This window comes from Jatropha curcas, chromosome 2 (assembly GCF_041381405.1).
Source record: "Jatropha curcas cultivar XTBG-Jc1 chromosome 2, XTBG_Jcur_1.0, whole genome shotgun sequence".
In the NCBI taxonomy this organism is placed as follows: domain Eukaryota; kingdom Viridiplantae; phylum Streptophyta; class Magnoliopsida; order Malpighiales; family Euphorbiaceae; genus Jatropha; species Jatropha curcas.
The window spans coordinates 28058388-28079269 of record NC_143152.1 but is presented as its reverse complement, the minus strand read 5'-3'; the positions used below and the strand labels follow the sequence as shown (position 1 = coordinate 28079269).

Here is a 20882-nt window from a genome sequence, read left to right as displayed (position 1 = left end):
TATTTCTCATCCTTCAATTGAAAAATGCAGCACATGTTAGGGGTAATGGAGGAATCAACCATAGCGATGATTAAATTTCAAAATTTAAATGTCAACTTCTTAAGCAAATGTTAGTTGCATTATATAATTGAGGTTTAATAGGAATTAATTTTTAAAGAAATCAATGTTGAAAATTTGAATATTACTTTTTTTTAAATAGAGATTGGAATTCAAAATGAAATTAAATGCTTCATTTTAGAGATTTAAAAACCTTCTGATGAACGTTAATTGCTTTTTATAATTCTACCTTAATAATATTAATAATACTAATTGTGTAAAAAAAAATGTTATATACATTAATAATAATTATAATATTAGATTTTGATATTCTTCCGTTTATTTTTTTAGTATAAATCACCAGTATACAGACCCTATTATTAGTTAAGGCTCTTCGACCCTCTCTGCAGTTGAGTTTAATGGGGATCGAACCCCCTCTCTACAAGTGATTTCAATGGGGATGGAAACCGAAAGCTGTTTCTATATGCATAGTCTGCATTTTGATATTCTTCCTTTTATTACAAATGTCATAAGCATTAGTCTTTTATTGCCTTTTCTAATATCAAAAGGAAATAACTTTCTAAATTATACATTTTCAAACTGAAAATAATAATGGAGAAAGAATATTTGGCAACAATTAAATTATAGGCATCATTTTAATATTTTAGAAAAATTAAAATTAAAACTTGTTTTTTTTAAGGAGTAAAAATTGAGTTAGTATACATAAATGATTTGTAAAAAAAATCAAATTTTAAAATTTGAACGTTAACTTATTTAAATGGAAGTATACGTGGGTTGCCATATATAATTATTAATGATTTGAATGTTATCTTCTTTTAAATGGAAGCAAACATCATTTGCCTTGTATAATTCAGCTTTAATAGGAATTTAAAACTGCGTCAACAAATATTAATGATTTTTAAAGAAAATCAATCATCAATTATCAAAATTTGAATATTACTTTAAATGGAAGGTGGAATTGTTTCTTATACCTGAAGAAGAACAAAGAGAAGAAGAAGAGCAGAGTTTGAATTGTTTCCCAATCTCAAAGTGTTTGTTTTCTTCTCCAAGTGTCTTGAGGTATTCTATTAGTTTAATTTATTATAAGGATTGTTTAACGTTGGTGTATTTATATACACCTTCATAGAGATAGGAGACAGAAGCTGAGGTAGAGATCAAGGAAGCTATAGAGAGAGATGGCAGCTGGTTTTGCAGTAGCAGCAGATGTTTTTTGGTCTGCGATTATAGTTGGGATATGTATTTTATTGACAAGAATCTGGCATGTGATGTGGTTGAAGCCAAGAAGGATTCGGTCTATGCTCTTAAAACAAGGAATTAGAGGGCCAAAACCTCGTTTCTTTTATGGCAACACTCAAGAAATGAAGAACATCCAATCAAATATCAGCAACACTCATCTTCAACCTCGACCAATTGATGCTATTTCTCACAGTGCTTGGGTTCGCTCCATGCTGCCTTACTTCCAACAATGGGCGCAACAGTACGGTATGTGTTCATCTTAAGAATTTAAATCCCACCATTATCAATTACTTTTTTATGCTCTATTGAGTTTATGGAATCGTTTTAGGTTAGAGACGAAATCCATAAATTTCATTACTCAAATTTTATTAATTCAATAGGATGTTATACTTCCTTTTTCCAAAATAACATGATAAGATTAGTTCTCCTTTTACTCGCTAAATCGATAAAAATTATTGTGATCAAGATAAATCAAACTCGAAACCTCCTAAGTCTCACTAAACACTAGTGAGAAGAGTAATCAAATTACACCCGGTTGGAGATACTATTACTTTCTTTTGTAAAGGAAAAAAATATATATATATATATCTCATAAATTATTATTATTATTATTATTATACAGGACCAGTATACATGTACTCGACAATGAATAAGCAGCATCTGTATGTGGACCATCCAGAGTTGATCAAGGCAATGAACCTGCACAACTCCTTGGATTTGGGTAGACCTAGATATCTCTCCAAGCCCATGGCGCCCCTCTTTGGCAACGGCATTATTAGGGCTAATGGACCTCACTGGGCCCATCAAAGGAAGCTCATTGCTCCTGAGTTCTTCCTCAATAAGGCTAAGGTATGGACTTCTACTTCTTCTTCTTCTTCTTCTTCTTCTTCTTCATTTATTGGAAAGCCCAATGGGCTTGTTTACCAACAACGTTAAATGGATGTTAGACTCAGGGCCCATTTTCCGCTACTAAAACTGATTAATTTTCAATTTTACAATTCAGATTTTGAGTTTCAGTACTTAATTTTCAATTTTACCAAACAGCATTAAGCTGACATTTTATTTGATGTATTAAAAGAATAGTGAGATATTAATATTATTATTGAATTTACTAGGCTGATTTAGAAAATGCATGATATTCATCAACGAAATAGCTATAATGTTAAACAACAACAACAACAGCAACTTCTTATATAATTAATTTTAAATTTTACAAAATAAAAAAAATTAGAAATATATATGGCATTTTATTATTAGCTCGTGGCACTAAAACAATATGCTGGCATCTGTGAGGCACAGAAACTCCTAGCGAGAGCATTTCCGCATTTTGACAAAATTTCCTGTGTAAGAATACGGTTTTTACATCTAAAATTATATGTTTACTGTATCATTTCCGCGTTTCTACACTTCTTCGTTGATATTCCATGCAACATAGGCTGACATGCTTATGGGTTTTACACTTGCAAAATGTAGCACATGTTAGAGGTAATGGAGGAATCTACAATAGCCATGATTAAAAAATGGCAGACCAAAATTGAAAATAATGGAAGAGTTGCAGATGTAAGTGTTGAGAAGGAGTTGAAGGGTGTAGCAGCAGACATTATCTCCAAAGTTTGTTTTGGCAGCTCTTACTTCCAAGGCAAACAAATTTTTGCAAAGTCGGCAGCTCTTCAGGAAGCCTTGTCAAAACCAAGTTCACTTTTTGGGCTCTCAAACTTTAGGTAAAAATAAAATGTCAAATAAGTTCTTAATCTCAATTCCAGATGTACTTAAAAACTATCCACTCAATCTTTGTAGATTTCTTCCTACAAAGAGCAATAGGGAAATTTGGAGACTTCAAAAAGAGGTAGAGACAATGATACTGCAAATTGTAAACGAACGCCGAGAAAAAAGCAAGGGGTCTAATAAACCTGAAGAGGACTTGTTACAAGCGATACTTGAAAATGCTACAAATAGGGATACACATCTCCAAGCTACTGCTAATATTAATAGTATTATAGTAGACAATTGCAAAAACATATACTTTGCAGGCCATGAGACAACCGCTCTTACAGCTTCTTGGTGCTTGTTGTTGCTCGCATTACATCCTGAATGGCAAGAACGTGTTCGAGCTGAGATTGCGGAGATTTGTGGCGACAACCTCAATGATTGCTTATTAGACTTGGACAAACTTCGTCAGTTAAAAACGGTATTAGAATTTTCATTTACTGAGCTACGCCCCAAGATTGCTAAATCCTGCACTAAAATTTGTATATTGTGCTTTTCACTTGCAGCTAAATATGGTGATTCAGGAAACACTGCGACTCTACGGTCCAGCAGTAATAGCAGCAAGGGAAGCTTTTGCAGACATAAAGCTAGGCGATATGACAATTCCAAAAGGCACAAACATTTGGATATTGATCACAGCATTGCACCGTGATCCTGAAAATTGGGGTCCTGACGCTAATGAGTTCAAGCCGGAGAGATTTGCCGGCGGCATAGCTGAAGCTTGCAAGTACCCACAGTCATACATTCCATTTGGTTTCGGCAATCGATTGTGCATTGGGCAGACATTTGCATATCTACAACTTAAAATTCTGCTTTCTTTAATTCTATCAAATTTCTGCTTTGCTTTGTCTCCAGAGTATTGCCATTCACCTAAATATAACATGTTGTTAGTACCTGAACATGGCATCAGACTGCTTGTAAGCAAAGTGAATGGCTATTAAGGGGATGCATTTTCAAAATTATGAAATAAATTTATTATTTTCATGTTTAGGATATTAGAAATTTGTTTGTTTTTACAGGAAATTAAGATGTTCAGAATCAAACCCAGGATCTTTGTATTAAATAAACGTGTGAGCAATTAATTTATTGTTTTAATAGTTATAATAGCTTATAATTAGAAGAATTAGACAATTTTTTTACATATAATAACAATTTTTAAAAGAACTTAACTACTAAATTTTTAACTTTTGTTTACAAATAATTAAATTAATTGATGATAACAACAAATTGTTACTAGATTATATTAAATATTTTTAATAAATTATTATAACACCTATTTTAATTCTTGTTAAAAAAAATCTAAACCTAAAGACCAAATCAATGAAAATAATAATTTTATAAAACTTGTTACTTTATCTTTTTTTTTTTTTCATGCATAGTCGGAAATACCCAATTTCGACATATATATATATATATATATATATATATATATATATATATATATGCTTATTTTCCATATGGCTTGATCTACCGAAACAAAACAAGTACCAAATATTTACAATTGATGTCTATTCATGAAACATGTGCCCTTTTGAGTCCTTAGAGAAGCTTTACTTCTATATTTTGAGATTGCTTCATTCATTCATATACTTCAACTTAAAATGTTTTGATAATGAATGTAATCAGCAGTTAATAATTTATAGAAATCCCAAGTAATAGTTGATCTGGTCGACTATATTTTATATTTTGACTATATTAACTTTATAATATAGTTACTATTACAATTATTTTTATATGATTATTTTATTTCTAATTATTTAAAAATAATATATAACTATTAAATAAAAATTTTAATTAATATTTTATATTTATGTAACATACAAAATAGTATATTAGCCGCAACCGGTATTATAATTTTACAAACAGACATGAATTAAAAGTTATTAGTAACTAGCTAACATACGAAAAACAAAACCAAACAAGCTATTAATCATGTTGACATAATTACACGAACCACAAAAAACAAGTGTACCTTAATTTCACACATGAGAGATATGTTGCAATGCTTTTATTTCTGAAAAGATATATATTACATCAAACATATTACACACAGACACACTATATATTGATTTCTTTCTTTTTTATAAACCTTTTCTTGTTTTTTGGTCAAAGACCTATTTATTGCAGATCGCACACAGGACAAGAAGATGTTGTAGTAATCTTTATTTATAAGGATATATATATAGAGCATGTGCTTATGGATTCATGCTAGTAATTAATTTCCAGGACCAGTAATCTTCATATGCTCCACGAATGATTTTCCGCTGAGCTTGCGAGAAAAGAAATCTTTGAAACATTGTTCCATCCCAACCCTTTTGAACATTGGTTGATTATTTGGGTTAATTAGACTGGTTGCAGGTCCAACCTCTGCCTCAAATTTAGGGTCGACAAAAAATGCAACAGAAACCCTTTCTTTTTCTGAATTTACTAATACCTTATGCTCAATGCTATTGTAGATCCCGTTGCTTAAAATCTGAAAAAGAAAATGAGAGGGAAAGAGAAGAGACAAAAAGTAAAATCAATATATCAAATAATTAAGATATCAGGGTGGGTTGGTCTTTTCTGATTTCAGGTTGATTGTGGAGAGAATATATATATAAATTATATGGGTTAGCACAATTTTATAAAATTTCATAATTTTCTCTAATTCATATGTGCGTCATACATTTTCTATTTAACTAATCAAAATTGACATATTTTATTTAAAAAAAATAAAATAAAATTAGTTCAATTATCAATAATTCTACAATATTACCTGGCTTGAAAAGAAAAGAAAAGAACATTAATGTGTCTGTCTTGGATTATAGTTACACCATGATTTTTAGTTCCTTTAATATATTTGAAAGTTGACGTTTAACCAACAAAATAAACTTTAAAAACGACGTAAGAGCTAGGGTTTCTATCAGAAAAATCAACACATGCTTAGATTCAATAAATCACGTGTGTTTTGGTTATTTAAATAGATTAGTTTTATTATTATGTATCTATCAGAGAAGTGGCAAAGAAACTAAAATGACAGACTGAAATGCAAACCAACCTCAAGAATGTCTCCTATGTTCACAACAAGTGAATCTGGAAAGAAGGTCACAGGACTCCATCTCCCATCTTTCTTAATCTGAAGACCATCAACTCCATTAACTTGGTTGAGGATTGTAATCCCAGTTGCATCTGAATGAGGAGTTAGCCCTACAACTAGCTCTGGTTGTGGACATGGAGGATAATATGTCATCCTTATTGATTGCATTCCATCATCAAACAGTTCCTCCATTTCCTTTTCGTCTATCTTTAAAGCTTCTGCTATATGCCCAAGAAGCTTTTTGGCAAGCTTTTGCAGTTCCAATATATAACTTTCCAAGTTCTTCCTGCAATAGCAATAAAATAAATAATACCATCTGGGTTTAGTTTAATTAGGGAAGGTAATAGTTAGTTTGCCATATTGTATTAGGGTAAATAGTCAGGTCGGTATCAGAGAGCTTGATTTAAAGTTATGAGAATAATCTCATACCCAAAAAAGGTGCAGAGATACTCATTGAAAAGCTAAAAAAAAAAAAAAATGGAAACAGTTAAAATGATATTTTCAGATAACTTTTTGCACCAGGTCATTAAAGGTAAAATTAAAAAACGAAAAAATGAACCCAAAAAAAAAAAAAAAAACACTAAAACTGCACCTGAGGGATGAAGGGAGCTCTGGAAGAAGGTGAGGCTTTCTCCTATGAATAGGATTTGTTACAACATAGAATCTATCTCCCCAATCAAGTTTTCCTCTTAATCTGGTGGCAGTTCCATAGCCTTCAACATCACTGTCTGGTCTTATTTTGTATTTCATTTTCTCTTCCAATGGAAGGTTATAAAATTCTTCTATATCATTTTTCAGATTTTCCATCAGCAAAGGGCTAACTCCATGGTTCACCAACTGTTCATTAAACCAATACATCTCAAAACAATCAGATATTGGCATATCATATATATATACACACACACTAAAGAAAATTTAAAAAACTTAATAACCTGGAAGATTCCCCATTCTTTGCATGTAGAGTGGAGTTTTCCAAGTTCTGAATCAGTGGAAAGCAACAGTTTGAAGTCAATAATGGGTAGTGTTATTGGAGAGGAAGCAGAATGGAGGGATTGTTGATCAGACTGAACATAGCTTTGTGGGACAGAGATGGTAGGCTCTTTAATGAGCTCCTGAACACTAAACACAGCTTGGAAGTTCTCATTAAGTCTATTATTAGCTACAGGCGATGAGGATGCCATTTTTGCTTATACAAATTAAGTTTGAAGCTATGTGTAATTAGGGTTGCATATTGCATGCTTATATAGCCACAAAAATGAATAACTTGAACCGATTAACAGCTAATTTAATAACAATTGTGGGTTATAGACTTTTGAAATCACGTATGAGCATATGTCATATTGGAAATCAAATAAGAAATTTCTTTAGAAGTCTCTCTTCTACGTAAACATGCAAACTTTTTTCCAAACGGTAGGATTTTGAGCTAAATCCTAATAATTTTCTTCATTGAAAATACGTATTAAAGAGAGTGCAATTCTTAGTTGAAACAGCCGCAAACGAGGGAAAAAAAAAACTCTAATTTTTGGCTATGAAAATAACGCACCAAGTTAACACATGTTGAGCAATTAATAACAACATGCAATTCATACGTGGAGTCATGATTTAATTATAAAATAGAGATAAAAATCTATCATATAGTTTCTAATTTTTAATTTAAATAACAAAATAAAAAAGAAAAATAATTAGTAGCACGACACATTTTAAAAAATAAATATACAAATTTGCTAATTGGTGTAAAAAATTCAGTTGCGGTAATAATTATATATAGATATTCCAGTAAATTTAATGATTAAGAAGACTTTTAGTTCAGCTACAGCATCTATTCACCATGCCTGATTCCAGATATAAGACTCTCACTCTGTTCCCAGTTTTTTGTTTATTCCTTGTTCTTCAAGGTAATACATATAGTATTTTCTTTTTCAAAAAAAAAAAAGACTTTTAGCTCAGCTAATCGTTCAATTGGTAGCTAATTCATATTAAATCATTAGATTAAAATTTTAATCAGTAGTTAATAGCTTATAAAAGTTTCAATCAACTATTGATTCCATCAATTATGTTTTCGAGTTTTTTTTTTTTTATAATTTGATAATTAATTTATGTTTATATGATATTTCAACTTTATAATATCATGAAAGTAATTATTAAATCCCCTGTTCAGATATAGTCACTTAATCTATGTAATTTAATTATAATTATTTATTATTCCCTTATTAATTAAAGCATTGAAATGGTTGCAAGCCAATTAGCCAACTCCTTTTCTCTTCCTTATTCCCCTGTCTTGCAAATTCTGATATGTGTACTTCATATGATCAATATTCGCAAATATATGAATAATAAATTTTTTTAAAATTTATATGAAAAAATTATTTCATTTATAATTGTTTTAAATATTAAATATTATTGAATAGAAAATAATATATATGTTTACCTTAACAAATAAATAATGTATATGATATGAGTCATGATAAATGTCATAACGTATGCCTAACACAATTTATGCCTCAAATAAAAATAATATATATATCTTAACGGTCAGTTTTATTATACCAGCTACCGCTATCGGCTATTAGCTGTTATGAACAATTAACCAAACAAACCTTTAATCAATAGTCGATAGCTAATACAAACCTCAATCAACTGCTTTTTCGGGGCTTTTTATCATTAGTTATGAGCTGATTCATATTTATATTATATTTTGATTCAACTAATTCACCTTATAAAAATAATGACTAATAATTTTTTTTAAATTAATATTTTTATATAATTATTTTATTTATAGTTATGTACATATTAAAATGAAAAATAATATAGTTCTTAATATAATATAATATATAAAAAATTAATTATTATACTTTTCTACAAACATTTTATATATATTAACAGGAATCACTGTCAAAATTTTATCAAACAATTAGTTTTTATAAGTAAATAGCTATGAATCATCAATTCAACCGTTATCAATTATAAATTAAGATGAGCAATTAAATCACACAATTTTAAAAAACTAATGGCTTTAGCTTGTGAATTATCGGGACCAAATTTTTTTTTTTCTTACAAAAAATTATTGTAACTAACTTTATGCCAGATTATTATACCTAATAATATGTATTGGCACACGTCATGTCGTCATTGCAAAATAGTTGCTTGTTTAACCTAAGATTACTTGTTAATTAAGGCATTTACCTAAGCCCACTGTTAGCAAACACGTGATTAATTTCTGATTTCTAATTTCTTAATTATAGTTTTTCTAATTATTAATTAACAGGCAAATCACGTTTTCTAATTGAGATTCTGCAGTTAAAAAAACTTCATTGTCAACTCGTCACCAGTGACGACTAATTTCATTAAATTATATTATTTCTAAAACAAAACATTCAATTATGATATAATTAAATTGAACCAAAAGTATTGTAAATATATTATCAATATAAATAATAAATATATAAAAGCTCAAACATATAAGCTTATGTTGCACAATGTTAGAGTATCAATATGTTTACATGGCACAATGTTAAAATATTATTTTATTGAGGTAAAAATAATTTTTATATTTTTAATATAATTGCTTGAGTTAATATAATTGATAATACTTTTCAGTTTTTTTAAATAATAAATAAAAAATTAATAATGTCATTAATATCTTAGAAACCTTGTACTTTTTTTTAAATAATTAACAATATGATTAATACTTATTTTTATATAAATATATTACTAATATTTATTATCTTTATTTTTTCTGTTGTTATGGAATTTATATAGATATCCTTTTAATATAAATAAAATTATAAATAAAAATTAAAATCATACTTTTAATAAAAAAAAAAATGGGTCCTTTGCAAATAATATCAAGATGATTTTCATGACTAGTGATAGCAGTTGGATTGTGGAGTGTATTGAATTTTTTATGATCAATTGAAGTATAATTTTGTGATTCATAAATTATTCTTATATAAGCGTGTTTGATTCGTACAGAAGCATTTTATTTATTATTATTATAATTAAGTATTAATTTTTGTTATTCAACATAATACCACCTAAATCATATATGGAATTCACTTTTCACGTTGCTATTTTTTTAATGAAATTAAAATTAAAATTAAAATTCATTTCTAATGTGATATGTGTGAAATAGGAAAATTTTTATGATAAATTTGATATTTGTTTTTTATTTTATGGAACGAGACGACGGTGTTTTTCAACTTATTTCAAATCAAAGTAAATTTTAACGAATTATTTTTTTTTTAATTTTTAATATTTATTTCATTTATCTTTGGATTTTAAATTATTTTATTCAAAATGAATATTTTAGTAACTGATATTTGTATAGATTAATTTTAAAATCTATTAAAATATTTCTATAAATTGAAAACTTTAAGCTCATATTTGTAAAGTGATCATGTAACAGGAGTCATTAGAATTATAAACTTGATCCATGAAATTATATGTACATTGATATATTAATCCTTTTGCGAGTATCTAGAAAAAAAGAATTATTTTTATTTTAGTTTTTTTATGAACATTAGCAAGTATAATATATCGAATATTTGGAACCTTGAAAATCATTATTTATTATAATAAAAACAGTATTTTTCATTTTAAATATCATATAATATTTGCATGTAAAGAACGGAAAGAGAACTAATTTAAGTAAAAAATTGAGATCAAATAAACTTTTTTAGAACTACCGACCAGAACAATCTATCTATCAAAGTATAATTTTCTTATAGATCTAAAAAAGTATAATTATTTATTTATTTATTAGGAGAACTCGAACTTAAAACTTCTCACCACTTATATAAATAAAAAGACAGAACAGACCACAGTTGATTAGCCTAAAAAGGTATGACTTTATCGGACAATCTGCATTAAAAATATATATATAATAAAAATATTATTTTTAGTTCCAAGTATTTAGAATGAAATATATATGATATGATGTAGTTTCACTAAAAACGAAAATTATATAAAATTCAATTGAAGCAAGGTAAATATAAAAATTTCATTTAGTAATTGAAGTTAAAAATCATCATGAATAGCAAAACATTCAAGTTCGAGATGAATGATAGAATTTAAATGAAATTTTTGCTTAAATTGAGGGAGAATATTCGTTTTTCTTAAAAAAAATTCAGGAAAATCAATTAATTGATGAGATTATTATAAAATAGTAATTGTTGACGTGGGCCCGTTTGCAGGCAAAGATTAAAATCAAGCCCAGCAAGTATTTTGAGGGTTGAGCTTTGAATTGATGGTGTGTTAAGGTTGGGCTTTGGTTCGTTAAAGCCCATTAGGTGTTCAAGTGGGCCTGGCTTTTGGATAGTTTGTTGTTATTAGACAGATAATTATAATCAATTCAAATAATTTTACATCTAAATTCTTGTGTACAGGGATGATCAATACTGCGGTTTCTAATAAACCAAATTAAACCGACTCACTTTAATTGGGCAAACCTTCAATTTCACTTCTAGTTATAATTTGGTATTCTGAATTTATCAATTTAATTGTAATTACACCCTAATTGTAATTACACAGTCTCTCTCCAGATATAAAATGGAGAAGAGATCACACTACGATGGAAAGAGAGATTGGAAAGCAAAAACAGAACAGAAACAGATGACAAGTTTCGAGGTAGCAGCAGCAGAGGACGTGTTTTGGTCTGTGATTATAGTAGGAGTAAGCGTTTTGTTGGTAAGGGTATGGGTTGTGATGTGGGTAAGACCCAGAAGAATTAGGTTCATGCTTTTGAAACAGGGAATTAGAGGACCAGAACCTTCTTTCTTCTATGGAAACATTCAACAAATCAAACACATCCAATCAAATATTAACAAGTTCCATATTCAATCATCTGATGATGCTGTCTGTTTCTCATAATTCTTGGGCTTACTCTACCTTCCCTTGCCTCCAACTACGGGCGCAACAGTACGGTTTGCTTTTCAGAACTTTTGAATCTTAAATATGAAATTATTATTTCATCTTTACTAGGAATTTTAAGCATAGAACAACTTCTATTTTGTATTCAAGTATTTTTATTCATATATATTTATAATAAATAATGTTGTTATTCTCCTTACCTCATTTCTCTAATTGAGTAAATTCCTGAAAGTTACATAATATTATGTCTCGTAATATATAAGATTAGAAATTCAAATCATGCCCTTTTCAAAAAAGAAGAATAAATTCAAACCATGGTTCTTGATTTTTTTTTTCTTTTAAATAAAAATTTTAAATCAACCGATGTTATCAATATTTTTTTTTTTAATTTATTAGGATCCGGTGAATCCATTAGTCCTATTTTTGACTCATCAAATTAGTGAATATTCACGTTAAGTGAGAGTATTTAAAATTAAGATTTCTCACTATTAAAAAAAAAAAAAATCAAACAGATTACACAATACTGTTAATAAGTTTTAGTTTATTTTTTCTATTAACTTATAAGAATCCGTCTGAGACTAATTAAAATCAAAAAGTCCAACTAAATCTTTTTTTTATTTAGTTCGATTTGCAATTTTTAGTTCGTTTGCAATAAAATAAACCAAACTTTTCTAAAAGTCAAATTAAGCCGATGAAACTGACTGAATGAAACCAATTTTGTACATAGTTCGTTTTTAATTTGATTGAAAAGAAAAATATAGTTGGATTTTAAAATTTATTAGTTTAGAACTGAAGTGACGGATTGCATACCTCTATTTATAATGGGCTAATCAAGCAATTTATACTGGCCCAATATACATGTTCTCCACAATGAATAAGCAGCATCTTTATGTGGGCCATCCAGAGTTGATGAAGGCAATGAACCTCCACAAATCCTTGGATTTGGGTAAACCTACCTATCTCTCTAAGCCCATGGAGCCCGTCATTGGCAATGGCATCATAAGGGCTAATGACCTTACTGGGCCCATCAGAGGAAGCTCATTGCTCCTGAGTAAGGCCGAGGTGATTTGTTTGCAAACAAAGCTTTAATCATGTAAATTTTCATTAATTTCCTGGTTCAATACAATTCAAGAATTTTAATATTTGATGGATGGTACAATCAAACTCATACTTCTCACTTTTTACAAAAATGATTAATTAGAACCCTTGACCTTGAAGTGTAGAACATGATGGGGCTAATGGAGGAATCTACCATTGCAATGATAAGAAGATGGCAGAGACAAGTAGAAAGTAATGGAGGGGTTGTAGACATTGGTGTTGATAAGGATTTGAAGAGTGTAGCTGCTGTTATTAACTCCAAAGCTTGTTTTAGTAGCTCTTACTCACAAGGCAAACAAATCTTTTCAAAGTTGAGAGCTCTCCAAGCTGCCATATCCCAACCAAATTTACTTTTTGGACTCACAAATTTCAGGTATTTTATATGTTGGCATTACTGATTTGTTTCTTGTTATAAAATGTTAATGAAAGATGCCAACGGATTGATATGAGCAGAAAGGACTTATGTCCCTTGAACAAGAGATCGAGTATTTGATCTTTGTGAATGAAGAAAATTTTCTCTGGGAGCGCTTTCCATTATAGATCTGGCTCTGATTCTGAGCGAGCAGAATTAGAATAATGAAATATTATTAAAATTGATGTTGTCTTGCAGAATTCTTTCCACACAGAACAATAGGCAAATATGGAAGTTACAGAAGGATGTAGAAACCTAATACTTGACATTGTCAACGTGCGAAGACAAGAAAGAGGAAGATCAAATAAATATGAGGAGGACTTGTTACAAGTTATACCGGAAATTGCTGAGAATAGTGAGGATCTCCAACATATTTCTAGTAAAGATCGTTTTATAATAGACAATTGCAAGAACATATACTTTGCAGGCCATGAGACAACCGCTCTTACAGCTTCATGGTGCTTGTTGTTGCTCGCATTACATCCTGAATGGCAAGAACGTGTTCGAGCTGAGATTGCGGAGATTTGTGGCGACAACCTCAATGATTGCTTATTAGACTTGGACAAACTCCGTCAGTCAAAAACGGTATTCGAATTTTCATTTACTGAGCTAAGCCCCAAGATTGCTAAGTTCTGAACTAAAATTTGTATATTCTGATTTCCACTTGCAGCTAAATATGGTGATACAAGAAACACTGCTACTCTACGGTCCAGCAGTAATAGCAGCAAGAGAAGCTTTTGCTGACATAAAGCTTGGCGATATGACAATTCCGAAAGGCACAAACATTTGGATATTAATCACAGCATTGCACCGTGATCCTGAAAATTGGGGTCCTGACGCTAATGAGTTCAAGCCTGACAGGTTTGCTCAAGGAATAATTGAAGCTTGCAAGTTTCCACAATTATATATTCCTTTTGGTTTTGGGAGTCGATTGTGTTTTGGCCAGACCTTCGCAATGCTGTAAATTCAGTTGCTTGTGTCTTTGATGATCTCAAGCTTCTCCTTTTCTATATCTCCTAAGTATCGTCATTCCCCTCTGTATAAGATGTTGTTAGTGCCCGAACATGGCATAAGGCTCCTTGTAAGGAAATCATAAATATAGATCAACTATAGATTTTATTTATTTCAAATAAGCTCTTAATTAAGGCTCAGCACAATTTGGAAAAAAAAAAATTTTGTTGTTTTAGTTGGATTTGGTTTGTATTTTATATAATCGAATTTTTTTTTTAATTTTTTTCTATCCATAGCAATACACTTCTGATTATGTTTTTTTTTGAAAATAATCATTCTTTTTTAAATTGTGACATCAAATAAATCTTTTTTTTTTTTTTTTTTGAGAAGAATCAAATAGGTCATTATCTTTAAATAGTTTAACAAAATTAAACCAGTGACTAATAAATGGGTTTAGCAAATAAGATGATTACGACCAAAATCTGATAAATTAAATAATTATTTATCATATATAAACCGGATATATAATTTAATATCTGAATTTAGATAAAAAATTTTTTGTAATATCATGAATTTTAAAATTGACTTTATAGTACTTGAGTTTCACCTTTTATAATAATTTTATACTTATTTATACTGATGACAATAATTTTTATGTAAATTATTGATTTGATATGTGATAAATCAATTTTTGTAATAATAATTTTTAAATTTTTTCAATAATTTAATACGAGTGTTTATAAGTTAAAATATTTAATAATTAAAATGTTTGATGGATTTAATTTTAAAAATTAAAATATTTAATAAATTAAAATAAAAAATAAAAAAACTATAATTTTTTATAAAAAATAAAAAGGTGTATTCAGCGAAATCACCTTATTAAAATTGATGTGACCGTGATGTTGTTATAATGACGGTCGAGGGTCCTCAACACGTCAATTTAGGGGGTACAATTAATAATCTAATAACGTCACACAAAAGAAAGATGGTACATTTCAAAATTAGACCTTAGAGCTACCCTAATCATAATATTATTTAATTAAGAAGGAAAAACAAATTACAAGCAGGCCCATCTCTATAATTGTACAATTAATTAAACGGCCCAACAATTTTTCAATTAAAAACAAAATAATGTTCAAGAGTTGCGGTGCTTTTCATAATTGAAGAAGAGAAATTTAATTGCAATTATTGTTAAAAATATATATTTTTTTAAATTAAGAAATAAAATAAATTCTGAGCCATACTAGTGTTACTGTCTTTATTATTTTAAACAAATTAAGCATAATATGTAAAACTGCTTAATATCAAGTAACATTATAATAGGAACTGCACTGTAATGCTATAATATTTTAATATCTCTCTTTTGACCTCTGTGTTTTTTTATTGATTTAACAAAAAAATGCAAAAATTAGACAGAATGACTTAATAGTATAACAGAAGCAAAATATAATGACAAATTAGTTAAAAAAAAAAACAAAGACGAACTGATTGTATTTCACAAATCACTGTGACGGCAATGTAATTGTAAGATATAAGAAATGAGAATTAATTTGTTTCTCTCTCATTTAATTTGTCATCATATTAAATGATAATGGGAAGGCAAGATGGCTTAAGCATGTGGATTAATCATTAAATTAATTAAATCTTATGAAATTTAATATAATTAAAAATAAATCGTAATATTTATATTAAAATAATACATTTATACTCAAAAGTGCATATAAATAATAAGTAATTAAAAAAAAAATTTGTTGTCATTGAAAGTTTTTTGAGTCATGGAGTGATTGTGCTAGTCAAAGAAAAAGTGATGACTATATTAATTAAAATCTTTGATGTTGAAGGAAAATCAATTATCATTTCACAATACAATCAAAGACGCAAAACACATTACACATCCATGTCTTTATTGATTTGAAATTTGATCAGAAAATTATAGTATGCTTTAACACACTAATTATCCCAAAAATATAGAGAGGGACAATTTTTAACTACGGTGTCGTTTAAAACCTTTCACCCGCTATAACGTTCCATTTCAGTTTCAAACTGCATCCACCAGAATCATGTGGCGGTTACCTTAATCAATTCCAGTTTATTATAGCCATCAACTTTTTGGAATTGCAAATCTTTATTTGTAAGGTGGGGAAAGACAATGCGGCGTCGTGTAGCGACAGAGTAGGAGTACGTACGGCGAAGAAGAAAACAAACAGAGTACTGATCAATCCTTGGATACTTGGCGGGAAATTAACTGCACGTATCATAGAATAGTAAGAGACACGATATGAACCGCAGGAAGACGAAAGAAAGGCAAAAGAGGAAACTTCCGATGTCTTTACAAGAAGCAGAGCGTAGTTTCTTTGTTGTTTCTGTGCTTAAAATCGGCCACGTCTTTGGGTTTTAGCCTACAAAGACAAGGGCACAAGGCTTTTGATTTGTTCGTTGTCGAAGACAATAGGTAGGTTCATGTCACCATATATGTATGCCATCTTTAGATCCTATTTTTTGTATAGATTTAGTGCACAATCTGAGATTGTATTTTTTGATATATGTGGAAAAAGAGGTTTGGAATTATTTTTCAAAAAATTCTTTTGGCTGTTGGAATTTTGAATTTTTTTTTTATAAGTGGATTACATAGACAATAAATTTTACTTCTAAAATTAGATATTTGAAATTCAAAATTGTCATTATTAGATGGGTTTTATCAATATTAAAATAAATTAACCTTAACTTAATTAAAATTTTAATTAATAAGTACTTTTAATTAGGTATGAATCTTTAATTAAATATTAATTTTTAATTAATGTGTATTTTGAAACTTAAAATGGTCATTATTAGAAAGATAAATATTGAATTAACTAAGCATTACATTAAGTTATTGTTAACTTAATTAAAAATATATTATTTTGAATGTATTATTTTTCATATAAAAAAAAAATATGCGATTCAATCAGCAAAAGTAGATATAGTAGATTATATATCTAGGTAACATTTTACCTATAAAGTCAAACATTTAAAACTTAAAATCGTTATTATTAGAAAGACTTTACCTAAAATATACCACAGTTGAATTAAATTAATTAATACTACTTAAGTATTAAAATTTGAATTTTTAAGTTGTTGTATTTTTTTTAAGAGAGAACATCATGGGTAACTGAAAAAAAAAAAAAAAAAAAAAACAGGTAGATGAAATATGAGAATATTTTGTCTCTAACCTAAAATATAATTAAAGAAAGATGGGAGGGGAGGGAGAACAAGAACCAACCTCGAAAGATTGAGACATCAAGTACTTAATCAAGTGGCAACTATATTTATATTAGGATTATTTATCCACATGAAAATGACCCAATGGGCCAGCCCAAGAGTGACTATTAACCTCATTGCTTAAATAAATCTTTTACCCTTCTTGTCAATCATCTTTTACTTTTACTGTCTGTCATCTCTGATAACTAAATTTTTTGAAGCGTCGTAATTACTTTTACTGACCCAATTATTTGTAAGATTGATCCTTTTCAAACCCACAACATCCATTTCCTGCCGCTCTTTATCGTTTTTAACTATTGCGAACTTGTAAACTATCATTTTATTTGCAATTCGAAAAATTAACGTTTTCTATGAATTGTCTATATAAATTTATTTCTTACTCTTGTTATGGGAATAATATGATATATTTATATTATTCTTTATTAATGAATAGCTAATTTTATTTAAAAACTAAAAAAATATCTAAATTTCAAATCATGACCTACGTTGTCACAATTAGTGAAAGCAACAGGTAAGGATAGTAATTTTACCGATCTAAAACTGATTTATTTTAATGGATTTGAGTAATAAATAAATGGGTTCAAAAAGTATTTTTATTATCCGTGTTGGATTCAGATCGAGTTCAGATTTAAAATTTCAGGTACCTGTTATCCGCCATCCGTTTAATTAATATTCTAAAAATATTTAAATTAATTATTTTTTTAAAAAAATTATACATGTCCATATTTTTAATTATAATTAATGTTATAATTATATTTAATATCTATATTATATTTTTTATTATATACTTATTTTTTATTTTTGAAAAATAAAAAAAATATATATTTTAAATACTAAATTGGTATTTATAATCGAGCTTGAAATGGGATTGAGACGAATTTAAATACATAATTTATATTTTGATTTGGATAATGCATTTTGAGCCCGGTGCCATCTCTAGCAACAAGGAATGGAGAAGGAAAATGGCTAGAGACGTGTAGCAGGCAGCAAGAGGCAATTTGCAATTTGCAATTTGCAAGGGACTCTTTATATACTAGAAGAGTTAAGACTTAAGACCCAAAAGATACCATGGGGCCAATTTCAAACCTTAGACCAAAATCATATTAATCAAAGTAAAAATTGTAACGTGTAATTTTAATTTTTTTTTTATTTTTTACAAACTAACACAAATATTTGGTCCAATTCTTTATGCAGGAAAGACTATACTGAAATTTCAAACGATTTTAAAAACGTTTACTACTGTACAACTGCCTCAATATATTTAGAAATTAATATTATTCATAATTTTTTTTATTATTTTGGTGTTTTATTGATAATTTATTTGAATACGGAGATCCAATATTTTCTGAATTCATATATAGAGATTTAAGAAATAAATTCTTCTATTAAAAATATAAATTAGAAGAGATTGATCGGTTAAATATGGATCAGAGACTGAATATTAATTAATATGAGATGAGATATAATAATTAAAAAAAAAAAAAGGAGGTTCAAATCAGTTGAACCCAACCAACGGTAATTCTAAAGGATCAAATGGTTGCGGAATGAAAGGTAAAATGAACTGTTTTTGTTTTTATTAATTATATATAAAAATATAATTATTCTACATGTTTTGTTGTCTCCCACAGCTGTCATTCAGCAGCCCATGCATGCAAATACTATAAATAAATAAATAAATAAATAGAAATAAAGAAAAGTGGCATTTTCGAAATAAGAGAAGTATCCACCGCTACCATAAAATTACTGACAAGTACAATAAAATATTTCTTTTAGTCAAAATGACATCACAAATACTACAGGAAGTTTCGATTCTAAATGAACCATCAACCCTATTTTTTAGATAAAAAAATTATTCGTTACGCATTAATACTTTTTTATAGATTTGCCAAAGCACAAAAATATTCATAAGAGTTATAGTTCAACTGGTAAAATTGGTTAGAGACGTGTAAAAAGCTCCAAGGGTCAATTCTCAACTTTCTTAATTTTTTGAACTTTTCCATTTTTAAATTAAATATAGACATATATATTCTTAGACTTTTGTTTAATATAAGTAAATTTTATGAATTTAAAATTTTTATAAATAAAGATATATTTGTTTCATTCTAAAAAATTTAATTTGATTAAATCAAATTATGTTATTTACAAATAATTATATAATTCAAATGTGAATTAATTACTTATTGATTTAGTTATTTAACTTTTACCATCTTATAGTTAAAAGTTGTCTTTTAGATGGATTTTTAATGCCTTCACTTCACAACTAAAGAATCCATCACGAGGAAGGGATGAATATAAAATATAATTAATATCACAAAACCAATATTATAATGAACTTTTAATATTTTAATGATAAATAATTAATATCATTAGATTTCATAGTTCATAATTATTATAAATAAGTATTAATCTTCAATCAAAAAATTTAAGCCGTTCAATCCAAACACTTAAAAATAGAAAAATAATTTAAAATTTTATAATAAATAAAGTCATAATATTTAGAATTGTTTATTTAGACTGAGTTCTATATATTGAATTTAAATCTACTGTCATGTTGAGTTGAAGGGTTAAAAATTGATATCAAAAACTGAATGTTGAATGGTTAAAAAGAGATATGTAGTATCATTTTATATTATTGTGATAATTCTATCTTTTCGTCCAATAAGTTACATAATGTATTGAATTAGTTAAAAGAATTTTTTTAATTAAGCTAAAAATTGATTTATAAAATTCAAATAAATAACATGTTATTTCGCCTCAAATAGATAAAATTATTTATTATTATTTAAATGAATACATTGAAATTCCAATAAATTGTCATTAAGTTGAAACAAATATCTCTTAAACAAAGAAAAAAAATTAAATTTTAAAGTGTTTTGATGTTGCAATTTTATGTTGTTGTTATTATTATTATTATTGTTATTATTATTATTATTATTATTATTATTATTAGGGCAAAGGAAATTCCTAAGAAAGAGAGGTGTGAAGGTCCACATAATTCTACATCTCTCTCAAAGTAATCAAACGCGAAAAAACGGAAACAAACAAAATAAATAATTTGAGAATATATTTTCTCGGGAAAAAGAAAAAAGACATAAGATGAAAGAGAGTGAGGCCACGCGCCCTCTGCATGTTTAGTTGTTCTCCTCGTCCCATCTGCCA

At 28.1% G+C, this 20882-nt stretch overlaps 2 protein-coding genes and 1 pseudogene across 3 annotated transcripts; 2 read left to right on the top strand and 1 right to left on the bottom strand.

Moving 5' to 3' along the window:
• The first annotated feature begins 952 nt into the window (after positions 1-952).
• Positions 953-4044, top strand: LOC105649063 (cytochrome P450 714C2). Its single transcript, XM_012235592.4, has 5 exons — positions 953-1539; positions 1916-2142; positions 2767-3014; positions 3091-3481; positions 3567-4044. The coding sequence occupies exons 1-5, from the start codon at positions 1233-1235 to the stop codon at positions 3999-4001; spliced, it is 1608 nt and encodes a 535-aa protein (XP_012090982.1). The 5' UTR covers positions 953-1232; the 3' UTR covers positions 4002-4044.
• A 1231-nt stretch (positions 4045-5275) lies between these two features.
• On the bottom strand, positions 5276-7317 carry LOC105649121 (oxoglutarate-dependent flavonoid 7-O-demethylase 1). Its single transcript, XM_012235676.1, has 4 exons — positions 7069-7317; positions 6729-6973; positions 6098-6422; positions 5276-5533 (listed from the first exon to the last, which is right to left on the bottom strand). The coding sequence occupies exons 1-4, from the start codon at positions 7315-7317 to the stop codon at positions 5276-5278; spliced, it is 1077 nt and encodes a 358-aa protein (XP_012091066.1).
• A 5876-nt stretch (positions 7318-13193) lies between these two features.
• On the top strand, positions 13194-14747 carry LOC105649123 (cytochrome P450 714A1-like; annotated as a pseudogene). Its single transcript, XR_016319688.1, has 3 exons — positions 13194-13475; positions 13713-14099; positions 14185-14747. The product of XR_016319688.1 is annotated as a cytochrome P450 714A1-like (transcript).
• Positions 14748-20882: the final 6135 nt, after the last annotated feature.

Coding starts and splice junctions, on each gene's coding strand:
- LOC105649063 (XM_012235592.4), top strand. CDS start 1,233: ATGGCAGCTGGTTTTGCAGTAGCAGCAGATGTTTTTTGGTCTGCGATT. Junction 3,015..3,090: donor TTTGGGCTCTCAAACTTTAG/GTAAAAATAAAA, acceptor CAATCTTTGTAG/ATTTCTTCCTACAAAGAGCA. Junction 3,482..3,566: donor AACTTCGTCAGTTAAAAACG/GTATTAGAATTT, acceptor TTTCACTTGCAG/CTAAATATGGTGATTCAGGA.
- LOC105649121 (XM_012235676.1), bottom strand. CDS start 7,317: ATGGCATCCTCATCGCCTGTAGCTAATAATAGACTTAATGAGAACTTC. Junction 6,423..6,728: donor GAGCTCCCTTCATCCCTCAG/GTGCAGTTTTAG, acceptor TTGCTATTGCAG/GAAGAACTTGGAAAGTTATA. Junction 5,534..6,097: donor ACATAGGAGACATTCTTGAG/GTTGGTTTGCAT, acceptor TTTCTTTTTCAG/ATTTTAAGCAACGGGATCTA.